At 43.1% G+C, this 20,933-nt stretch overlaps 1 protein-coding gene across 11 annotated transcripts in view; it reads left to right on the forward strand.

The window, feature by feature from the left end:
• ADCK1 (aarF domain containing kinase 1) overlaps positions 1–20,933 on the forward strand; it is an 86,181-nt gene that overhangs the window by 43,152 nt on the left and 22,096 nt on the right. For 9 of the 11 annotated variants that reach the window (XR_009958538.1, XM_062577023.1, XM_062577019.1 and 6 more), the window contains 3 exons: positions 11,755–11,913; positions 15,508–15,666; positions 18,977–19,093. Coding sequence is in view for 10 of the 11 variants with exons in the window: in XM_062577023.1 (XP_062433007.1) it covers positions 11,755–11,913; positions 15,508–15,666; positions 18,977–19,093 (435 nt within the window). In the remaining variant the exon portion in view is untranslated. The remainder of the gene's footprint in view (positions 1–11,754; positions 11,914–15,507; positions 15,667–18,976; positions 19,094–20,933) is intronic. The other 2 variants (XM_062577025.1, XM_062577028.1) reach the window with 2 other exon arrangements.

Here is a 20,933-nt window from a genome sequence, read left to right on the forward strand (position 1 = left end):
GAAACTGTAGTTTAGATAGAAGTAGAATGATCTAGCATACAGTGGTAGATCTAGAAGTCACTAGAAAGGAGATGGGAATTTTATGCACAATATTTTCCAGAAGTGGTGGGGGAAGAAGGGACTGTGGGCAGAACTTTGTGGACCATCTTCCAAAAGCTGGGAGAGGGATAAGGAAGATGCTCAGACATCCTGACAGAACTGATAGAAAAGCAGAAGGTTGAGGAGAATGATGATGAGGAGCACGCTTGACTGTGCTAAAGGCACTTATGGAGAATGAGGATGGAATACTGATTCTCTGTGCCATAGCTAAAATCTGTCACTGGAGACTTTGGCAGTCTATAATGGAGTGGGCAGGGTAGAAAGCCCAGCTCCAGCTGAGACAAAAAGAACTCAAGGTGATGGCAGAAAGCACAGTGAGGTCAGTGGTGAAAGGGAGATGGGGCAGAAATCGGAGACAAGTGAAAGGCGCAGATGTGAAGTTTTAGTTCTTATTTGTTAAGACAAGGTATTCTAAAGGTGGTTTGTATTTCAAGGAAAAGGAGAGTGGTAAAGGAGTGTGTGAGGGAAGGATGAGAGCAAGTGTGAGGGAAATAAGTTGATAGGATAGAAAGAGATCATAAAGTCAAGTAAAAGGATTAGAAAGTATTTGCAGGAGTCAGTTCTCTTCCTTAGATGCTACAGGGATATTCCTGCTATGTTAGCAAATTCAGCTCTGTTCCTAGGAAGCTGAAGAGATGTGGGGAACACACTGATCCTCAAAGCCTAGAATTTCAGTGGGAAGGGGCCACCATCACCCCTCCTGGACTATAGAACAAGATTCCCATCAGGCAGGTGGGATATAGAAAGAAGAATTTATTGGCAGAAGAGTGTTTTCTCCTGCCGTGCTCTCCCTGTTCCCCAGCCAAACAAAGAAGATCTTCATTTGTTAGTGGGAAAGGAGGGAAGAATGAAGGAGAGTCCTTTCAATTAAAACAAAAATGTGGCTGGTGGTAGGAAAGTTGTGTGCTGTCAAATAACTATGATTCTGATCTGTCTCAGAGATTGACATGTGTCCATCCTCACAGACATTTAGGAGAGAAGCAGGTGAGGTAATATTTCTCCAAAAAGATCAGGAGAAAAGAATGTATTTAATGAGCATTGTTCAATTCACATTCAATCTTTTATCAGCTCAAGATAAAAGATCAAATTAAGAGAAAGGAAAGCATTTGAATGTGTATGGGGAGGGGGTAAAGCATGGGCAGATTGAAGCATCTGCTCCACAGCCTGTGCAGTACTGAAGGGAATAAAGGACTCACAAGTCACTGGCCTTTGTTTTCAGCATGATGAAATAAAAGGAAGTGAACAGGAATATGTACATATATATTTGCCTTAGCTTCACTCTTTGGTGCATGCATAGACTGCATAGACTAAGGTGCCTGTATCATGCAAAACAGTGTGCAGTGACATTATTTAGTGTGCACTTGGAGAGAGCTTTATCTTCCACCTTCTCCCTGCACAAGTGTGTGTAGTTGCTGGTGGATTGTGAGTTGGCTTTTTGGATCAGGCAACACTGTCTGCTGTTGGAGGCAAGTCACAAACAGACTGCACTGTGGATCTTGTCCAGTTTCCTGCTAAACAATAGGTTTATTCTGGGGTAGTAAGAAATGGGATGCTGAACAGGGCACGTCATTGTACTGATCAACTGCAGTTGAAAGCAAGACATGGATGTTGTCCTGATGGCACGTGTAGGGTTGGAAGGACTAGTACTTTGTTATCATGGAGGGAGATCCTGAGGAAATCACTGCTTTCACTGGTGCTCCTCTATGGAGAAATCAATTGGACTTGTAGCTCATCATTAAAACTATGATGCAGGTTCTAACAGCAGCATCTTTTTTTTGGTAATGGACTTCAGGGAAGGAAAGAACTTGTTGGAAGGTAATTCTGAGTGTGGGATGGCAGGTGTGTAGGAAAGCTGTCTGCACTGGGTGCAGGGAAGGTGATTGAGCACTGGAACAGTTTGCTTAACGAGGTTTTGGAGTCTCCCCTGCAGATATTCAAAACCTGCCTGGACGTGATCTTGTCTAACATGCTCTGGGTGACCTGTTTGAGCAGGGGGGTTGGACTAGATGATCTCCAGAGGTCCCTTCCAATTTCAACCATTCTGTGATTCTGTGAAGTAGGGTGGGGTGGTTTGACCAGTGGTGATATTCATACTGGTGGCTGGTTTAGAGATATCCTGACTGCTGTTTCCTCTCTCTGTTTTCCTGTATGTGCTTATGCTGGCTAAGATGTGCAAGCCTTGCAGGTAATGTCTGAACTCTGCTTTCCCACTGTCCAGCTCAATACCTAATGTGATGTCGCTTTGCTTTGAGTCTCTTGTGAAACCAGCACCTGGACAAAGAGCAGCTGAGTGAAGCTCAGCATAGAAGAGACATGGTGATGCTAGCAGAAAATCTGTATACCTCTCGAGCTGCTGAGCTAGTCTGTTAATCTTAGCATCCTTTATCTCTGGAAGCTAGTAGGACACCTGATAGCTTCACTGGTAAAAAGCATTCATCTCCTTGTAACAGGATATTAGATTCTAGTCTGGCCATGACAAATCTTGCTTTTATTGGATTGGATATTGCAGTCTCCTTTTTCTATAAATAAAGCCAGTATTTACCAGCTTACCTGCTCCGCAGCGCAGTTGCTGGAACCAGCTGGCCTGGTTTGTCACAGTATGACCTAACTTGTCATTGAACACAGATGGGCTTGAGATTTCTGTCCTGATTATCTAACCTGTCGTAAGACCTGTCTTGAGTTACTGAACCCTCCAAGGGCAGCTGTTTCTTAGCAATGCAGTGAGATTAATAGTTGACATGGGAGGTGCAAGGCTAGGAGAGGTAAGACTTCCTGAAAGCTGGCCTAAACTGTGGGTTGCTGCCTGATCCTGACCTGGGCTAGTGGCCAAACACATCTTCTGCTGGCAGTTGATCTAGAGTGCACTTTTTCACCGTCACATTCATGCTCTGGAATTCAATATCCCTGGAGGCAATAAAAACTCAAGAAGAATGAGGTTGCCATTTCAGCTAGGTTATAATGATCAACAATATATAAAAGGATTCTGGTTAGGCTTTCAGGGCTTCAGTGATTTTGACTGTGGGAGCCATGGGTAAATAGCTCCCCTTCAGGGAGAGGAGGAGATCGGGCCCACCTCTCAAGTGGGATATCGGGAGCTGTGCATCAACTCTGTGTGCTCACTGCTATTTCTACCTGTTACTGCTGTCACCACTGGGATTGGTTTCAATCCGAGATGAATGATATTCTTAAATACTTTTTCTTTGTCTTAAAGATTTGACCTCACTCAGTAAAAATGAAGATACTTGAGTATGCCTGAGCAGAGACTGTTAAGCATGAGTAAATAGGGACGGAATAAAAGGTGCTTTTTCTCAAAATTATCACTCTGTAAGAATTAAAGATGTTGCAGCAAGTATTGACTGATACCTATTGCTGAACAGCTCAGTGGATGGCTGAGATGAAAGAGAGGGTGTCTGCACATAGGCTTTCACACTGCTTTACTAGGCAGAAGAAGACCACAGAAAGAGGATAGTTGGGCAGAATAGGAAGTAAGCAAGATCCTGAGTGCTGGGCAGTTGATGGGTCTACTTTGGTCTCCAGATGATGGAATAAAGGACTCTTGCTTTTGCAAAGGCTTGTTCTATAAGTTTCATGCATTTGTGAATAGGAAGTGTTGTTGATGGGAACCCGAAGTGAGATTCTCAGTGGTATAGCTGGTAGTGGGCTACAGAATGCTGAAGTGTTACAAGATAGAGAGAGCAGGGAAGGATGAACTTCATACTCAAGCTGGCTCAAAGCTCTTTCCCAGGGAAGCCAATGGCATGGTTTGTTCAAGCTGATCAGTACAGGGTATTGCACATAACCTGTGCTGGCAGGGGGAATTCATTAGGAGGACCTTAAGCATTTGAGCCATTCCCCCCATGGTCTTTCCCCAGGAAGGTAATCTGTTTTTGCAGCTAGGACTGCTACCAGTCACGCTGCACAAAGTGTGCATTGACCTGATGAACACCTCCACCTTGCTTTGTTTTCGTCAGAAAACACCATTTCTGGTTTTGCATTTGTTGCCATTGGAATGTGTGTGTGTGTGTGCGGGGGGGTGGGGTGGAGGAGTGACAAGGCGTTTAATAGCGTAGCGTTGCAGGCTATATCTGCAGTAGCACCAAATGGCGTCAGGTCATAGACCTGAACTGTGGCATATGATTGTCATACAGTTAAATTATTAGCATGTGCTTTGTACTGATTCTGGTGTAAGCCAACATGCATTCTCCTAAGCAATTGCCTTGCAGCGTAAAGAAATGATCTTGAGGTCTGAAATGACTGAAATGTACCTATGCAGTAAAGATCCAAGACTATCAGTGCTGGGTAAGAGGAGCGGTAGGGATATCATCCAGCTGGTGAATAACAGTGATAAAGAAGCTATCCTGTGTCATCTGGGCCCTTGCAGCTTTTTCACCTTGTACTGTCACCTCCGCAGACCAGGCACAGAAGAGCTGAGCTTAGATGTGGCTTCTTGCCTGGTAATAATTGTGTGCCTACCCTAAAGTTGGTGCTTATTGAATGCTTCTTTATAGCGTAAACACTGCTGCTAACTTAGTAGATAGTGCTCTTTCCTTGGGTCACTGCACAGCTGCAACAAGTTGCAAAGGGCACTGTGCTAGCAAAGGTGCCCCATTTCATGTCAGTTTTAAAAGTGGAGGTCCTTATTTTACATGATGAACCCATACAACCAGCTCAGACAGCCCTGGTTTTGTGATATTGCAGTGTAGCATTAGCAATGATTAGTCAAGTTGGCCATGACCATCATGCCAGAATTAAATGCTTACCATCACCAGATAAGGTTCTATGTCTGTAGCTGTGTATGTAATAAATGCTGTATACATCTCTGACAGATATATTTTTAAAAGATATTAAAGTTACCAAATGGGTCCCAAGAAGATAGAGGAGGACAGATTTATAGCTGACTGGACAACCCTAATTCTGCCCATGTTTGTATGGCCACTGCAAAATGCCATGGCCTGACATCAGGCAGGGAGAGCCAAGGTTAGAGCTCAGCTCTTCTGAATTTTAAACTGGCACCTTGTATCTCCAGTGTAGAAGGCACGTTGTATCTCCCATATCTTTCCTGTGCACTGATTGAAGTAGGGATTTTGTGGAATAAACTGTATGTAATTGCTTCATTGTGTCAGGGTATATGCAATGTACCCTGCATTGACCTGCATTTCATTCTGATGTAGTATATACCTACATAGTTATGTGTATATGTAATATGGACACCATGAAATTCATTCAGAAGAATGTCACTATTCTGTACATACCTACAATATTATTTAAAAGTTTGAGTTAATAAACACATGCTCTTGACAGATGTGTTTAGGACCTATCAAATAAGCTTGGCATTCTTTAGTGGATGAGAAGTCCATTCAGCTTTCACTGACTCAAAAAAACTTTCTGTAAATCGTGGGTTGTTTGTTCTGACGTTTGATAAATTGTTCTTCATAATCCATTGTCTGCTGCGATAAATCTAATCTTTTAGGTTTGGTGTCTTAATAATTCTTGGAGCAACATTGTGACGTTTTGTTTTTGTAGAGGGGATAGAAAAGCTGGGATAATGGAGAAAAAATCCTTATTTGGTGTCTGGGAAGTAGATCTGTCTACTCCAAGAAAACATTTTCTCATGCCTAGAACTCTGGTCTTGCAGACTTGTAGGGTTCAGTAATTCCACAGTGCCATGGATAGTTATGTATCTGTTCTTGAAAAGGTTACCAGACTAGAATGAGGTTGGACCTGGACCAGAAAAGGCATTCAGAGTTTTGAAAGCAAATAGGGTCCTAGTGTCGGTAAAGAGAATTGCAGAAGTTCTTGCAGCCACAAGCCTTAAAAATATGGTATCAGACCCAGAGCTAAGTACGAGGTATGCAGCAAGTTTCAGTTATTCCCTCATGTGAAATAGAGGGAACACAGTACTAGGCGATGCTAAATTGGCAGCTGCAGGCCCCAGAGCTTCTGTGGGAAACCTGCTCTGTTCCCAAAGTGAAATATTTTGGTCTGTCTTCCACCAGCTCTGCAAATCCCCCTATCACAGTTCCACTGGACTGTCTCAGCTGGGAAGTCATAGACAGTATGAGCCAAGTGTAAATCTAGAAGGCTCCTGCAGACTGAGTTTGCTTACCTTAGCAGATTGCTGTCCATGGAGTCATGATTCAGACGGGAGTTTTTGGTGCCATCTCTATCATAGATGGGAAAAACAGATGAGTAGAGTCACTTTGTCAAGGGAATTCTGGATTGGAGAACCACGTACAAGGCAATGTGTAGAATTTACTTACCCTCATGTTCTTGCCTTCTTGCCATCAAATTCCTCCATTGATCTTTCTCCCACCTGTATGAACCCTCTTGTCTTGAATGGATTTATACATGCTTCCCTGTGTACATCTTCCTGTGTTGCTGGTTGGCATCAAAATGCCAGAAGCAGTTTCTGGCCATCCCAACACAGCACTGTCATCATAGGGACCCTGTTGCCTCTTTGCCTGTGATGACTATCCTGGAGGCAAGAAGAGTTAATCCTATGTTGCCTAGTCTGAAGTAGCAAGGCATCTCACAAATTGCTCTCTCTAAATACAAAACATAAGACTGGGAACAATTATGCTGTGCTGTGATCAGAAGAAGTGATCTGCTGTGAAATCATGGAGGAAGCTTTGAATGTTTAAGTGTGCTTTGCTTTTCAGTGATAGAGGAATAGCACTATTTCTGCTGGTCCTTCTTTTGTAAATAGTTTTGAGCAGCTGTGGTGTGTGAAGCTTTGGAGCACAAGCAAGTATCTGGAGGTGGCCTCTGTGTGCTGGAGGCCCTCAGCTCCTGCCACTTATTTTCCAGATGCACTGGGCCCTGGCAGAGTCTGGCAGGTGGGCCTCTTCATTCTGAACCCACTTCTGGCATATTTACACTGTTTTTGGTAACAGAAGCAACCTTACTGTCTGAAAGTTGAATGACAGGCATTTCATGAAGATACACTGTTACCAGGGCTCAGGGCTTACCCTGGAGACTGGGGCACTTCTAGCTGTGGTTCCTCCATGCCCTCTGCACTCTCAGTAGCTCACAGTAGCTTTCTAGCCTGCCAGACAGCAGCTAAGTCCTAGCTAGCAGCAGATTGAGTAATTCCTCCATTTTCCATCCTTCTGTCATTGAGACTAGTTAATCTGGTGGGAAGAACTGCTGAAGAAAATAAGATGGCTGTACTGATAAGATCAAAATCTGAAGCCACTATGTCTCCAACTGGAGCTGGCATTGGCTGAGAGAGCTATAAAGCATGACAAACTTTCCCTGTTATGATCTTCCAGCTTCCATTAATCTGATCATTAGAGATTTCCTGAGCCAGAGACTGTGTCTTGGTGTTTAATAACTTGTGATGGATTTTCTTCATTGATTTGTCTAATTGCTTTTCGAATCCACCCACACTTCTGGCATTTACAACATCCTGTGGCAGTGAGTTCCACAGCTTGCTTAGTGTGTGGAAGAAAATATTTAATTTTGCTTGTTTTAATCCTGCTACCTGCTATTTTGTGTTAATAGACAGTTGCTGCTTCTGAATTCTTTCTGTGAGGTGAATGAACATTCCCAGTCACATTCTCTGTAGCAGAAGTGATTTTATAGGTCTCTCTGACATTCCCTCCTCATTGTCTCTCTTTCTATGCTGAAGAGTCCTTTGAAGTCCTTGAGAACATTTGAAGGCAGTCTTGAAATTCTTTGGTGAAGTACTCTCTTCCCCTGGGAAATGTTGAGCATTTGAAAGTGTCATCAGTGACCTATCTATACTAGACTGATTCAGCTTGGCAGAGTTGAGGGAAGATTCTCTGTAAGTGGGTGTAGAAAAACAGAATTTTCAAGACCCTCCTGGTACTGTTGGAAACCTTCTGGATAGGACCCATAAACGCAAAGTATTCTTATTTTGTCCCTGTAGTGGCCTCATTCTGGCTGCACTATATAAAGGGTCTGGAGAACCATGCTGGAATTTATACCCATGTGCTATATAGCACATGGATATAAAAAGGTTGTGATTAAGAGGCAATATATTCCAAAGAAAATTAACTAGCAAGATGTGCACATTTAGTATGCATTGTTTGGAGGTGAAGACACCAGGCTCCAGCCTATTCAGGGCATCTGAGTTAAATCCCAGCTCTGCCAAAGGCTCATCAGAACATGCCAGGCAGGTCACATAAGGCAACGGTTTCAGAAAGGACTTTGATTTAGGAGCTTAAATCCAATTGATGTCCAATAATTTCCTACATGTTTAAGGACAGGATCCTCAAAACTAGTGAGGCATTCTGGTGGTTGGCATGGCAACATCTCTAAGAGCTAGTGGACTCCATAAAACTTGGGCAGAGCAGTGGGTAGTTTGGGAAGACACTTTAGCATGTGAGGAAGCATCTAGGTGAAAAACAGGGACACTAGTGATACATGAGCTTGTATGGGGCCTATGGTGACTGTGCACCTTGTACAATGTACAATGTACTCCAGGCTTAATGAGGGTCCCTAGGTGCAACCTCAGCACAAGTACATGCTAATAAATCTCTAAGTAGACCCTAGAAGAGCTTTTATATCTGCTGCCTGAGGTGTGAGTACTAATACTAACATTCCTGAAGAGATTTTGTATATTTTAAATTAAAATGTTTAATTCTTTAGAATTAAACAACCAGGGCTGTTTTTCCAATCATGGAAGTACAATGACATGTGCATTTGCTGATGAGCAAATGTGCCTGATGGGGATTTGGATAAACAGAAGGCTAAATGAGGGAAACTACCATGTGCGGGGACACTACTCACCTTTGCAGCTGTAAACCTGCAGCTGGCTGCCCAGCTCATTTGAAAGAGTAGCCTTAAAGTTCATATTCTCTCTTTTAAAACTTAGTTAAACCTGCCTGGAAACTGGGCTTGCTTCATCTCCTGCCAGCATTACAGATGGTAACAACCACTTTGATAAGTTGGTCTCCTCTGACACCAGCTGTGGGCTGAAAAAAAGCATGGGAGTCCCTTAAGTACTATGTCAGATAGACTCCAAGACTTTATCTCAGCCTCACACCCGCTCATGTAGTGTCCCAGCTGTTATACGCTCCCTCCCCTCTATGTACTCTCTGTGGTTCTGCTCCTAGAGAGGCCATCAATTCTCTGGCCCTGTCGTAGTCCTTGCCCTTACTGCCCTAGCCTGGAGCCTGTGAATGTGCACAAATTTCCCCTTGAATGCCAGCAAGGGTGCTTGTCTGGCTTCAATTGACGTGACCACTATCCTGGCTTTCTTGTCTTGATTAACAAGCTTTAAAATAAAATCCTTCTGCCTAAGAGACTTTCAAGAGACAGCTTTTCTCAAATTACATTTCCTGAGCAAACCTAGCCACAGAAGAGTATTGTATGTATTATTCCTGCCGGAAGTAATATGTGAAACCTTTTTTTTTTTCTTTCTTTCTTTTTTCTTTCATTTCTGCATGCATTTAGTGCTGGTAAAAATGGTTAGATTGACAGTGTAGGCAATTAAAAGCTTTTGAAATCACAGAGCAGGTGGAATTTTATCCCGTTGGTATGCTGTCTCACCACAAATGTATCTTACACAGAATTCATGCTACTGAGCTCCCAACCTCATACTTTAATCATTGGAGGAGGTTACCACCCTTACAATAGATAGTCCAGTAATTTTGGCTGGTACTCTAGTCTCTAAAGACATGCCTTATGATACGAGGATGTAGGGTAGTGGAGGAGATGAGGAGAGTCCCAGTTTGACCTCATGTGGCAAGTTCTCTATTTGTATTCTCTTTCCTTATGGAAGAAGCATGGGAAGTGAATTCCTTATGGAATCTTGTAGTCCAGCATGCTCTAGGCCACCTTAAGAACCTTAGAGAGAACCTTAACAGGTTCTCTCTTTATCTGACATACAAACATCACCTGAAGGTAGAAGTCCCTGTGTCTTGAACACATGTCCTCTGAACCATCTGTCATCCTGTAAGTGTTTCTTTCTTTATACTAATTTGAAAATAGATTCTAGAAGTCAAGTGAACTGAGAAAAAAGGAAAGAAAGAGAGAATGGGGAAAGAGAAAAACTTGTTTTTTTTTTTTTTTTTTTTTTTTTTTTCTGTTGAGACAGGATGGTCAATAGGTTTGAATCATGGACCTGCTGTAATTAAAAAATAACTAGTCATTTTTAAATGCTGTTGTTTTACTTAATTGATTTTTGCCACCAGGACCAAATGGAATTAAATAACAGACACCTTCCTAGTGAATTAGTGGAGGCAGCTGAGTCTCTGTTGGAATCTAATTGCTGTGAATGCTCCAGTTTGCTGCTAGTAATAGTTTTCTGTGGAAGGTACAAGGAGGAATAGGAGGGGGCTCATTCCTTGGCAGCTGCAGGAGGGAATGGGTTGCTCCTTATATAGTATTTTTCTTCCCTGTCAGCAAAAAGAATATTTGTTTAATATTTTGCATGAAGGCTCAGCTTAAAATGGATTTATTCATATTTAATTACTAGCTTACTTCAACTCCCATCTTTAATTACCTTTTAAAAAGCAAGTTACAAAAATGCACTGACTGACTTTCTTTTCTGTTGCCACAGAAATTACAGGCTTCTTAACTGCTCCTCTGAAATTGACACTACTGAGGGAGAAGGGTGGGACAGGTTCCCCTTGCTGTCTCTTCTGGGTACCTCAGAGCTTGTCTGCATCATGCTCTGGAGAGCACAACAGAAATCCCTTGGGTAGTGTTATGTGCACTAGCTCCTTGTCCAAAGCAATGCTGTGTTGATACTACGTCTGAGCTAATTAGCTGTGCCGAGAGGCCTGGCTAATCAGCTAGGGTGGTATCACACTACTGTGGGTATAATGATCCCAGAGTCTAAACTGCCTGGTGCTGCTTGGAGAGTCTTTAGTGTGGTGCTTCATAATGCAAGTCAGACAGGGCTTTGCCCATGTTCCATTCCCTCTCCCAGGCCTGTCTACGTTATGTTCCTTGGACATCGCTCGGGTGAATCAACTTCCTGATCTGCAGCTTTCCCTATAGTCTAGTCCTGAGTTTCACACTGAGGGCTGCTAATGCTTCTCTCTCCTGCTCATAAAATGCTTTGCTATATCCAGCTGGTGCTTTTTTTCTGAGCTGAGTGCAGTGGTCCCCTTCATTCAATGAGTGAGAAAACCCATGAAACATGTTCAGGCCAAGTCTCTAGAAGTGCAAACTGCAATTCAAGATATGCCCAGACAATCCAGCCCTTACTACTGTTTCCAGTCATGTGTTTACTTTCACCATATAAGTTGGCTGATGCTGTACTGCAGAGGAATGTGCACTGTCAGGTATTCAGGAGGTGATGGTGGGTGGCATTTAAAATGTGCAATAGATTTGCATGGAAAGGGGCAGCTGTCAGCCTTTGCATCCTGTGAACAGCCAGGGGTGCTGACCATACCTGCTCTACCAGGCTTCAGGGCTGCCTGGAGGGGCTACCTGACGTCTCAGATGAAATATGCTTTTGGGGTTCTGATTCAGATTTCTGTAAGCACAGTATCTCCAGGGGCAGTTCCCAGTGTGGCAGGCTTCACTGGGAAGCCAAGCAGTGACAAGGCTCAGGAAGGGGGACAGAAGAAGGATGGAAGGGCTGAGCCTGCCACCTTTGGCATGTGTTGTATGTGGTCTGTGAGCAGGGGTTTCCTTATTCCTAGGACCCCAAGCTGACACCTCTTTTTCTTCTGACAGATCAAAGAGCTCTTTGCAAGTTTTGAGGACACTCCCTTGGGAGCAGCATCACTAGCCCAGGTTCACAAGGCAGTTCTGCAGGATGGAAGAACAGTGGCAGTAAAAGTCCAGCACCCAAAGGTCCAAGCTCAGAGCTCCAAGGATATTTTGCTGATGGAGGTAGAACTACCTGATGACTTCGTCTTACCAAGCAATTGCTGTGCAAACATGTCATGGGCCACATTCATCCGTGGTGTGAAAAGGCATAGTAATACTGACATCTGGGCAGAGTGACCTGGATCCTGTAGCCTTGAAACCTCCACAGAGATAAATGCTGGCTTACAAGAATAATAACAAAAGTTGGTGAGGTTTGCAGTGAAGGAGTAATGTGTGATAGGAGAGACTGGAATGGCGAGCTGCAGGGGTGAAGAGACAAGAAAGTGAGAGGGTAAGAGTGGAGGAGGGCAGGAGAGACAAGTAAATTTGAGAGAAACAAGATTAAGTCCATATGAGATTTAAAATTTAGAGACTGTGTCCAGAAATGTCTCCATTGGCTGTATGCCCGTTAACTGTTGGATTTAACTTGTCTCAGCTCCCCTTGCAGTCTGGGCTGTGTTACTCAGCAAAAATTGTTCTCCATGATCAGCATGTTTTTCAATTTAGTTCCCATATGTATTCAGCAGCAGCTGAAATTACTGTGATTCCATTCTGGTTCTTTATCAACTGCTTAATGCTGAGATGATTCATGCTGAAAAAAAGAACATTGAAATATGAAAAGGGTCGCGTGACAGGGACAGACAAACAAATGAGTGATTCAGCTGGGAAAAAATTTTGGTGCCTGTCTCCTGTTCCTGTCCTCGATGATGGGTACCACTCATGTTCCCAGTGCAATGCTGTAGCTTCTCCTGAATTTCTGAAATCTAGCACAAGAGAGGGAGAAGCTGGATAAAGCTCTAGCGCTACCCTTCATTGGCAGGGTCAGGGAACAGGAAATAGAGTTTGGGATGAGGTGGAGGAGAGGAGAAGTATTAGGTCTGGAAATGGTAATCTTTTAGTCGTCTTAGTAAGCCTGTATCCTTATGTATAGCACCAGTGTATAGTAATATGCACATCTGTTGACAGACAAGAATGTCCATGGGATTAAAGAAGGGAAGATCAAGTTCAGGAGGTCTGATAAGCATTTAGAGGGTACTGCTGATACAATGAAACACAGCTCTCCATCACAGGAGATAAAGATATCAAAAATCTGGCCAGTCTGCTCTCAGAGAAGCACATATACAGAGCTGCTTTAGGCCACTACAACTACTTGCTCTGAGCAATTGTGGCTAGTCTGTGAAGCAGAACAGCATCCAGGGATTTGTGCTGGTGTGTTGGAGGAGATGATGACATGACACTACACTGTAGATCTGCTCAGGTACAAGCAAGGGTTCCCACCTAGAACACATCAGTTTTTAGCTGAACAGTTACTTTGAATCAGTAGTCAAATACATTTTGGGGTTCAGCAAAGTTATCCCAGTAACATTTCTGTTTCAGTTTTGATTTGTGAATAGGTAACTGTTTGAACTGGCTCTGGGTGCAGCTGTTGGTTTAGACTTGATTCAGGTCCTTTCCAGGACTAATTGTGGTGGTCTGTTTGATGAATTTGCTTTTGGGTTGTCACACACGTTGCCACATGCACAGCAGTTCTCAGCAGGCTTTTGGCATCCTTCAGTCTTGCTCAGGACAAGATAGTGGAAACTGGCACGTGCTCTCTTGTTTTTAAAGGGTCTCTTGTGAAGTGTTGGCTTACATGCATCGTTGTATCCTTGTGTGGTGCATTTAAAGCCAGATTATGTCCGCTGAGGTCCTTTAAGAACCAGATAGACATTCTGACTAAGTAAGAGGTTAAATTTAATTGTTAGTTGAGGTTGTCTTCTTTACAGATCAGTGGGGAGGAATCTGAATGGGAAAACTAGATGAAAAATTCCTCATTTTACTTGAGGTTTCGTAGCATTAGTACTGACTCTTTAAAAATTAGGACAGCACCCAGTAAGTCTAGAGAGAGATCCCTCCCTGCTATTCTTATATCAGTACTTATTTCAGGATGATGTTTTAGACATGTAAGAAAATGAGCAGGCTAAATAGTCATCAAGAATGTCTCTACTTATGTTGAAGTTGGCCAACTGATTCAAAAGAACATTTAAAGAAAGCAGAAAAAATGTATAAATTTTCTCACATCGCACACCAATGAAATAATCCTACAGCCCTATGAAGTTTACATATGTGTTTGTGAAAATCACTGGTTACATTTCATTTGGGTGACATAAATTTGAAAGGATTTATGTATCTAGATATAACAGGAGAAAAATCATTCGATAGTGTCTAGAACCTGGTGATTAACTTTTAAAGGAACATTTTGTTTGGAAATTACATTTAGCTAAGAGAAGTAGAGATGGAGTGGAGAATAAATGTTTTCACGTAGCTGAACAAGGGGCAGTAATGACTCATGAACTTAGTTTTTGTCATACGTATCATCGATAACAGCTTTCTCTGTGTGTGTTTTAAATACTCCCCCTGCTGCTCAGGAATCCTCCTATCAAAAGTGGCAATTTAGAAAGAGCAGCTGTCTAGGAACACACAGATAAGACTGTTTTCATTTTCAAATGGAAGTACAGAACAAGTAAGAAAAACACCACAAAGTGGATTGGATTTTTGTGTTCTATTCTTGTTTTATGACTCAAGTAGTTAAAAAAAATAAATTATTTTTGGTAAGATGTGATCCAAATTTTCAGCCAGTGCATATTTGTGACACCGGTTGAGAATCTGGTGCTTCATTTGAGCAGAAGGCATGCTTGGCTGCTGTGCAGCTTTGATTATGTCATCCAATCACATAATCTTCATTTTCTCTAGGAAGGACTGCCCATCACATACCCCCTTTTTATATGCTGCTGTAAAGAAACATTTTTCTGAATTTTTCAGCTGGGCTTCTCAAGATTCTGTTGGGCTGAATGCCTAATGCCTTTAAGGAGAAAAGAGTGCCAGGTGAAAGCATCACAGTGCCACACTTCTGTATTTAGAAAACACTGCCCAGGGCAGCTGAGGCCTTCCTATGACTCATACTGAAGGGCAGCTGGCTCTCTGCCCCCACCAGAAATGTCTTTCAAGGGTCCAAAGCCTTATATCTGTAGCTGAACCTTACTGTTTTCTCCGAACTGTTCAGTGGATTTTTCTTTGCTAGCAAAATTCTTGCTCATAAGTAGTAGTAGTAATGTAATGGTGACAAGCCTTGTTTTAGATCTTCCTCTTCCATGTTATTTGAAGGCTATTCGAGTGAAACTGAACAGTGACTTACTGAATTACAGGTGTTAGAGAAACAGAAGAGAATTGCTCTTGGGCCATCCCCTCAGCATCCTCTTTTCTTCAAGGCTTTTTCTATCACTTTGAGGCACTGGGCAGCTGGGCTGCCAACAGTGCTTGTTGGTGTCTGTTCTACTAGTTACCTCCTGGATGTGTCTGTGTGGACAGGCAAGCCAAAAACTGCATTGGAAGACTAAGGCACAGTACATGTGTTTTATCATGATGCTGCAGGAATACAATACAAGCTCTTGGGATACAAGTTGGCAAGTTGGGCTGGTTCTTTTTGTTGTTTTTTTTTTGGTTTTTTTTGGCTTCAAGTTATATGGAATGGCCCTACCTAAACAGTGTCTACCTTGTATAGCTGCAAGCATGGCACTGTGTATAGCTGCATGGCTTTGAAGCTAGGATGTGACTTACCATCTGTTTCCTTGATGTCAGGTTCTTCTCTTGGTTGTGAAACAGATCTTTCCAGATTTTGAGTTCATGTGGCTGGTGGAAGAAGCTAAGAAGAACCTGCCTCTGGAGCTGGATTTCCTCAATGAGGGCAGAAATGCTGAGAAGGTAGCCCATATGCTCAAGGACTTTGACTTCCTGAAGGTGAGGGAACACATGTTCCTGTGTGTGTATGTGCAATAATAGTCTCACTTTATGCTTCTGGTACACCTCATTCATTACCTGAAAGAACCAAACACAGGGAGAGTGAGGTTCAGGCTGTTTGTGCTATTCATCCTAGACTGCTCTGCTGATTTGGACCAGAAACTGCTCTGAGATGTGCCTCCCTCCTTGTCTCCTCTCTGCTGTAGGCACCATGTATTTGATAAGGAGTAGTGGCTTGGGGCCAGCAGTTTCTTAAGCCTGCTATTCATTTCCCCAGACGCTGTTTCTGACCTTGTACAGAATCCTGTGAACTTGTCATTCTTTACTGAGCTATGTGGTAGTACCTTTTCCTGGGCTTTATCTCAAATGAGGGCAAGAAATGGGCATAAAATAGAAAAGCTGGACTGGAGATGATTATGTGAAGTAGGAAGTAGGATTTGGCACACTGTTTGTTTCAGAAGGAAGGATAATTCTAAAAATCTTCCCTCTTGCAAACAAAAAGCACATTCTCTCTCTGGAAGTAAGTATATGTCTTGCATATACATCCATGGCTAATGAATTCATGTTATGCTCATACACAAACTCAGATGCATCCATGTTGTAATCTATCAGTTGATAGACTTGCCCACCTCCCCTGTCATACACTGCCAGAGTTCACTGCCAAATGTCTCAAGTACAACCACACATGTACACATTGCCTTCTTTGCAGTATGTATGCAGAGCTTCAAACTCACACAGGCATGCTGACATACTCGCAACTGGCACAAACCTCCACTGTGTGCATTTTGGAAATACAGAAGTACGATCAAGCGCACACAGTGCTGTTGGAAGTCACTGACATAACTGCATTTGCATATAAATAAAGGCAGCAAAAAATGCACCCTCCTATGTACCCTCCTGATTTCACACATTAAAATCACATTTTCACCTGCTGTTTATGGAAAAGTCCCAAGATGAAAGTAATAGATGTCTGAAATCAGGTGAGTTTTTGTTAGAATTTGCAGGCTGATGCATCCCTTTTCTCCTTGGATCCTCCATATTAGGGGCATAATTTCTTGTCACCTAGCTCCAGGTTTGGGGCAGTCCTTTCTGAGCCCCAAAGGACACCAGTGGCCTTTCCATATACACAGATGGCTAAAGGCCAGCAGGGCAACAGAAAGCCAAAGGTCAATGATTCTCTTGAGTGGGTGCTTATCAAAAGTGATGAACCTTGGAGAGCTGTATCCATTGCAACTGTAACTAGGATTCTGTGAAGTAAATCCCCATGGAGATAGCCAATCACCTCCTTGTTGGGCTAAGGAGCTATCATGATATCAATATGTGTAACAATAACAAATGGCTTGAGATGGCTAAACAATGAGTTCTCCTGTCTGACCTGCCAATTCAGAGATGTGTTCATCACCCAAAGGCAATGGAAAAACTGGGCTCTTGTATCATTAATTTTCCTAATCACACAAGAAAGCTGAGAAGTGGATTTTATGCTGTGAACCCAGTTGAGTTTTTAAAGCCAGAGATAAATTGTTTCCATGCACTTGCATTGCAGCCAAACATCTGTGAATAATTAAAAAAATCACCAAAGAATTCACCTGTGGGTGAGAGAAGCATCTCCAAGAGTGTGTACAGTGCTTTATAAGCCCCCTGACTTGCCCCTATAAATTTTGAGACAGGAATGAGCGTCAGCTGAAATAATCCACAGCAGCAGGGATCAGCAAGTCTGGGAGGCAGTCCACAGGAGCTAAGAAGGCTGGGGAACTGTGAGGTCTGGAGCTGATTTGATTTCTCACCCATCTAACTTTGAAAAGAATGGAAATCCAGATTAGTTGGGAAAGCTGCAGGTAACTGAATCCCCCTTGCACATAGCAAATCTTTGGCATCAAAGTCTCCACAGGTTAACGAGCAAAGTGTGTTGGAGTGTTGAGCAGTAGGACTGAGGGCTATAGGAACTGATCAGCACAGGAGTCTTTGATCTAAAGTGGCACATGTGTGATGAGGTAGAAGTGAGATGCATTGGGAAAATGATTTCTCTAGGACGGGAACAGCAGAGGTGGCAAACGGTTTGTGAAGCTATGAGGTGCTGAGGCCCTGTCAGTAGCTACAAGCAGAGTATAAAATAAATGCAGCTTGTTGTGGTGTTGTGAAACCTGCAGTGGCCTGCTTGGTTCCCCTGACTTTGATTGCACTAGATAGACAACATCCCTTACCTCTTCCTGACCTGCCCCAAAGTCCTGGACCCTTGCAAAGTGTGAGTCCTGAGTCCATGGCCAAATTGAATGAGGAGAGTGGGCTGTGCAGCAGGCTCTCTCTTCACAGGATCCAAAATGTGTATATGCTGTGCCAGGCCACACTAACAGATAATTGCTGGAGCTCCCTTAGATCCTTGGTGATGTGTACGTGTGTGGCTTCACCTGTGAGTGAAGGTAAATGTGAGAGAGAGCTTGGGAGATCTGTCAGCACCATGACGCAAGGAACATCAAAAAAGAACTTGAGCAAAATTACTTCTTTGATGGCAGGAAATTTAGCACAGAAAGAATTTGGCTGGAGACAGGCTGAGAAAGGGGTAGCCAGCCTTGGTTAAGGCTTCTCTTATGCTGCATCACTGCCTTCCTCTGTGACACTGGGCCTCTTATACCTCACCTAGCTTGATTTACTGCAGATTGAACGAAAAGTGTGTTGACATTTTATACTTGTTACTGTGCCACATTGGCAGTAAGATACTTAAGGGTCTCTCAGGGTTTCTGTGACAAGCCCCTTATTTGTGACACTTGATTTTTCTCCCTGTTCAATTACAGATGGCCTAAGCGCACAGGGTTAGTCAGCTGAAATGTATTTGTGTTCTATGGAGCACTGCTCAGATACAATTTATGATGATGTCTTATTATTTTTAGAGCTATGTAAATAGGCCTTGCGCATAGCAAACAGGAGATGTCTTAAGGAGCTGAGTGGATGATTCAGAAACTTCAGATGGGTACTAGTTAAACAGCCCAGCTACAGGAGCTGCAGAGCACCTAACAAATCTCTCAGACCTCAGTGGGAGTGAGAAGTGGTCAGTCTTGGGGCCTGAGGCATTGCATGAGCAGAGTTCTTGCTGCAGTTATGTCACTGTGCTGTCTTTGCACACATTGCTGCCCTTTTAGGGGAGAGGCCTACAGGCTTCAGCACCAATAGGTAGGTTTTCCTGAAGAAAAAAGCAAGTCCTCACTTCCACCCCTTTCAGAATGCTCTGTTTTACTCTTTTCCTGGGTCATGTGTGATGTACTCTCCTTTGTTTCCCAACCTGTTTTTTGACCTAAACCTTGTTTTCTTATTTCAGGTCCCCAGGATCTACTGGGAGCTCTCAACAAGGCGCGTACTCCTCATGGAGTTTATGGAAGGGGGACAGGTGAACGATAGGGCCTACATGAAGAGGAATGGCATCAATGTCAATGAGGTAGTTTTCAGCTGTCTCTGAACTGGCTGTACATGGTAGCATGGTGCAAATCTCATTTGGACGCTGAGACTGACAGGGCAGGAAGGGGCAGAAAGGGGAGTACATATGAACAGAGCAGTCAATATGAGAGCTCTCAGTTCTTGTGTTTAAGTACATAACCTCTTTTTTGGGAAGGCTCTCCTGTAAAACTGCAAAGCTGGACAGATCTTCCAGGGGACAGACAGTGAGTGATGGCAGTGCCCTCCAAGCACTTGGTTTACTCCAAGATGGCAGTTCCTGGTGTTTTAAAGGAACAGTTTTAGCTTCTGATTCTCTTTGTCTATCTCCTTCCACTCTCTTTCTTTGACATTAATTTTCTACTGGGGAAACGCATGGGACTTAGCTTTTGTATTTCGAGAGTTATCACCTTACAAAGGAGATACAAATCAGAGGCCTTGTATGATTACAGTTACTAGAGTGCTGGAATCTCAGCTATGGTGTGTTGCATATATTCTAATCTGAGTTGTTCTCTCCTGCTTTCTAAAATCTCTCTCTTTCTTCTGAAGGCAACTAGATACAGCTTTCTTCTTTGCTTTTGGTCCTATATTACCATGTAGTTTTGCTGTCCTTCATTGCACAGCTGCCAGATTCCATCCCTGCAGAGGCTACATTTCCCTGATGAGTGAGATAATTTGTGTGTGGCACAAAGTTGAGGGAGCACTTTAGATTCTCTGAGGCTGGGAGGTTCTTAAGGAAAGGAAGGTATTACCTTCCAGGAGGGGTGAGAAGAGGCCTGAGGAAAGGGTTTTGAGCCATTAAAAAATGTGTCAAGCCACCCCTCCTGGTCAGTGATTGCTGACTGAGTCAGTGCTGCTTACCTTTCCCCCTGTGCTATATTGATGAGCCTCAAAGCTACACTTGGTTGACTGGCTATCAAAGAGCTGTGACATAAAATCAATTGTACTTAATCCATACATCTGCTTTACTCTGAAGTCTGGACGTGTCCTCTCTCCCTGCTCTCCCTTCTGTCATGAATAGAAAGGGAGTGCCCTTTCTATCCATGACAAAGTTCATGTAGCATCAGTTAAAGGCATGACAAAGACCTCTTGGGAAGAGAAAATGTGAGTTTGGTATGCTACACCAGGAGAGAACATTGTCTATCTTCTCAGCTGCCTCCCTTAGACAGCATGAAGCTCCTTCTGTGACTAAACTGCTCAGCCAAATTACAGGTGGAGAACTGAACAATCTGCTCTTTCTCTGCATAGATCACCTCTTTGCTTTTGCACTTTTTATGTAGGCATCTTTTCTTGTATTTCTCCACTGAAGTATAGGAAAGGGACCTCTAGGATTAAAACAAAGTAGATTTTTACAGAATCACAAGATAGTTGGGGTTGGAAGGGACCTCTGAAGATCATCTGGTCCAATCCCCCTGCTCAAGCAGGGTCAGCTAAAGCAGGCTGCTCAGGACCATGTCCAGTCAGGTTTTGAATATCTCCAAGGATGGAGACTTCACAAACTCTCTGGGCAACCTGATTCATGTTCAACTACTCTCATTGTAAAGAAGAGGGTATTTTTTCATGTTCAGGTGGAATTTCATGTATTTCGATTTGTGCCCATTGCCTCTTGACTTGTCACTGAAAACCACTGAGAAGTCTGGATCTGTCTTCTTTATACTTTCCCATCAGTATAAAATTTATAAATATTGATAAGGTCTCCCCTGCACTTTGCTTCTCTAGCCTAAGCAGTCCCAGCTTTGCTTGTTTGACAGATGCACCGGTTCCTAAACCATTTTTTGTGGCGTTTCACTGGACTCACTTCAGTAAATCTGTGTTTGTCTTGTACTGGACAGCCTCAAATTGGA

Source organism: Rhea pennata, chromosome 5, assembly GCF_028389875.1.
Source record: "Rhea pennata isolate bPtePen1 chromosome 5, bPtePen1.pri, whole genome shotgun sequence".
NCBI lineage: Eukaryota > Metazoa > Chordata > Aves > Rheiformes > Rheidae > Rhea > Rhea pennata.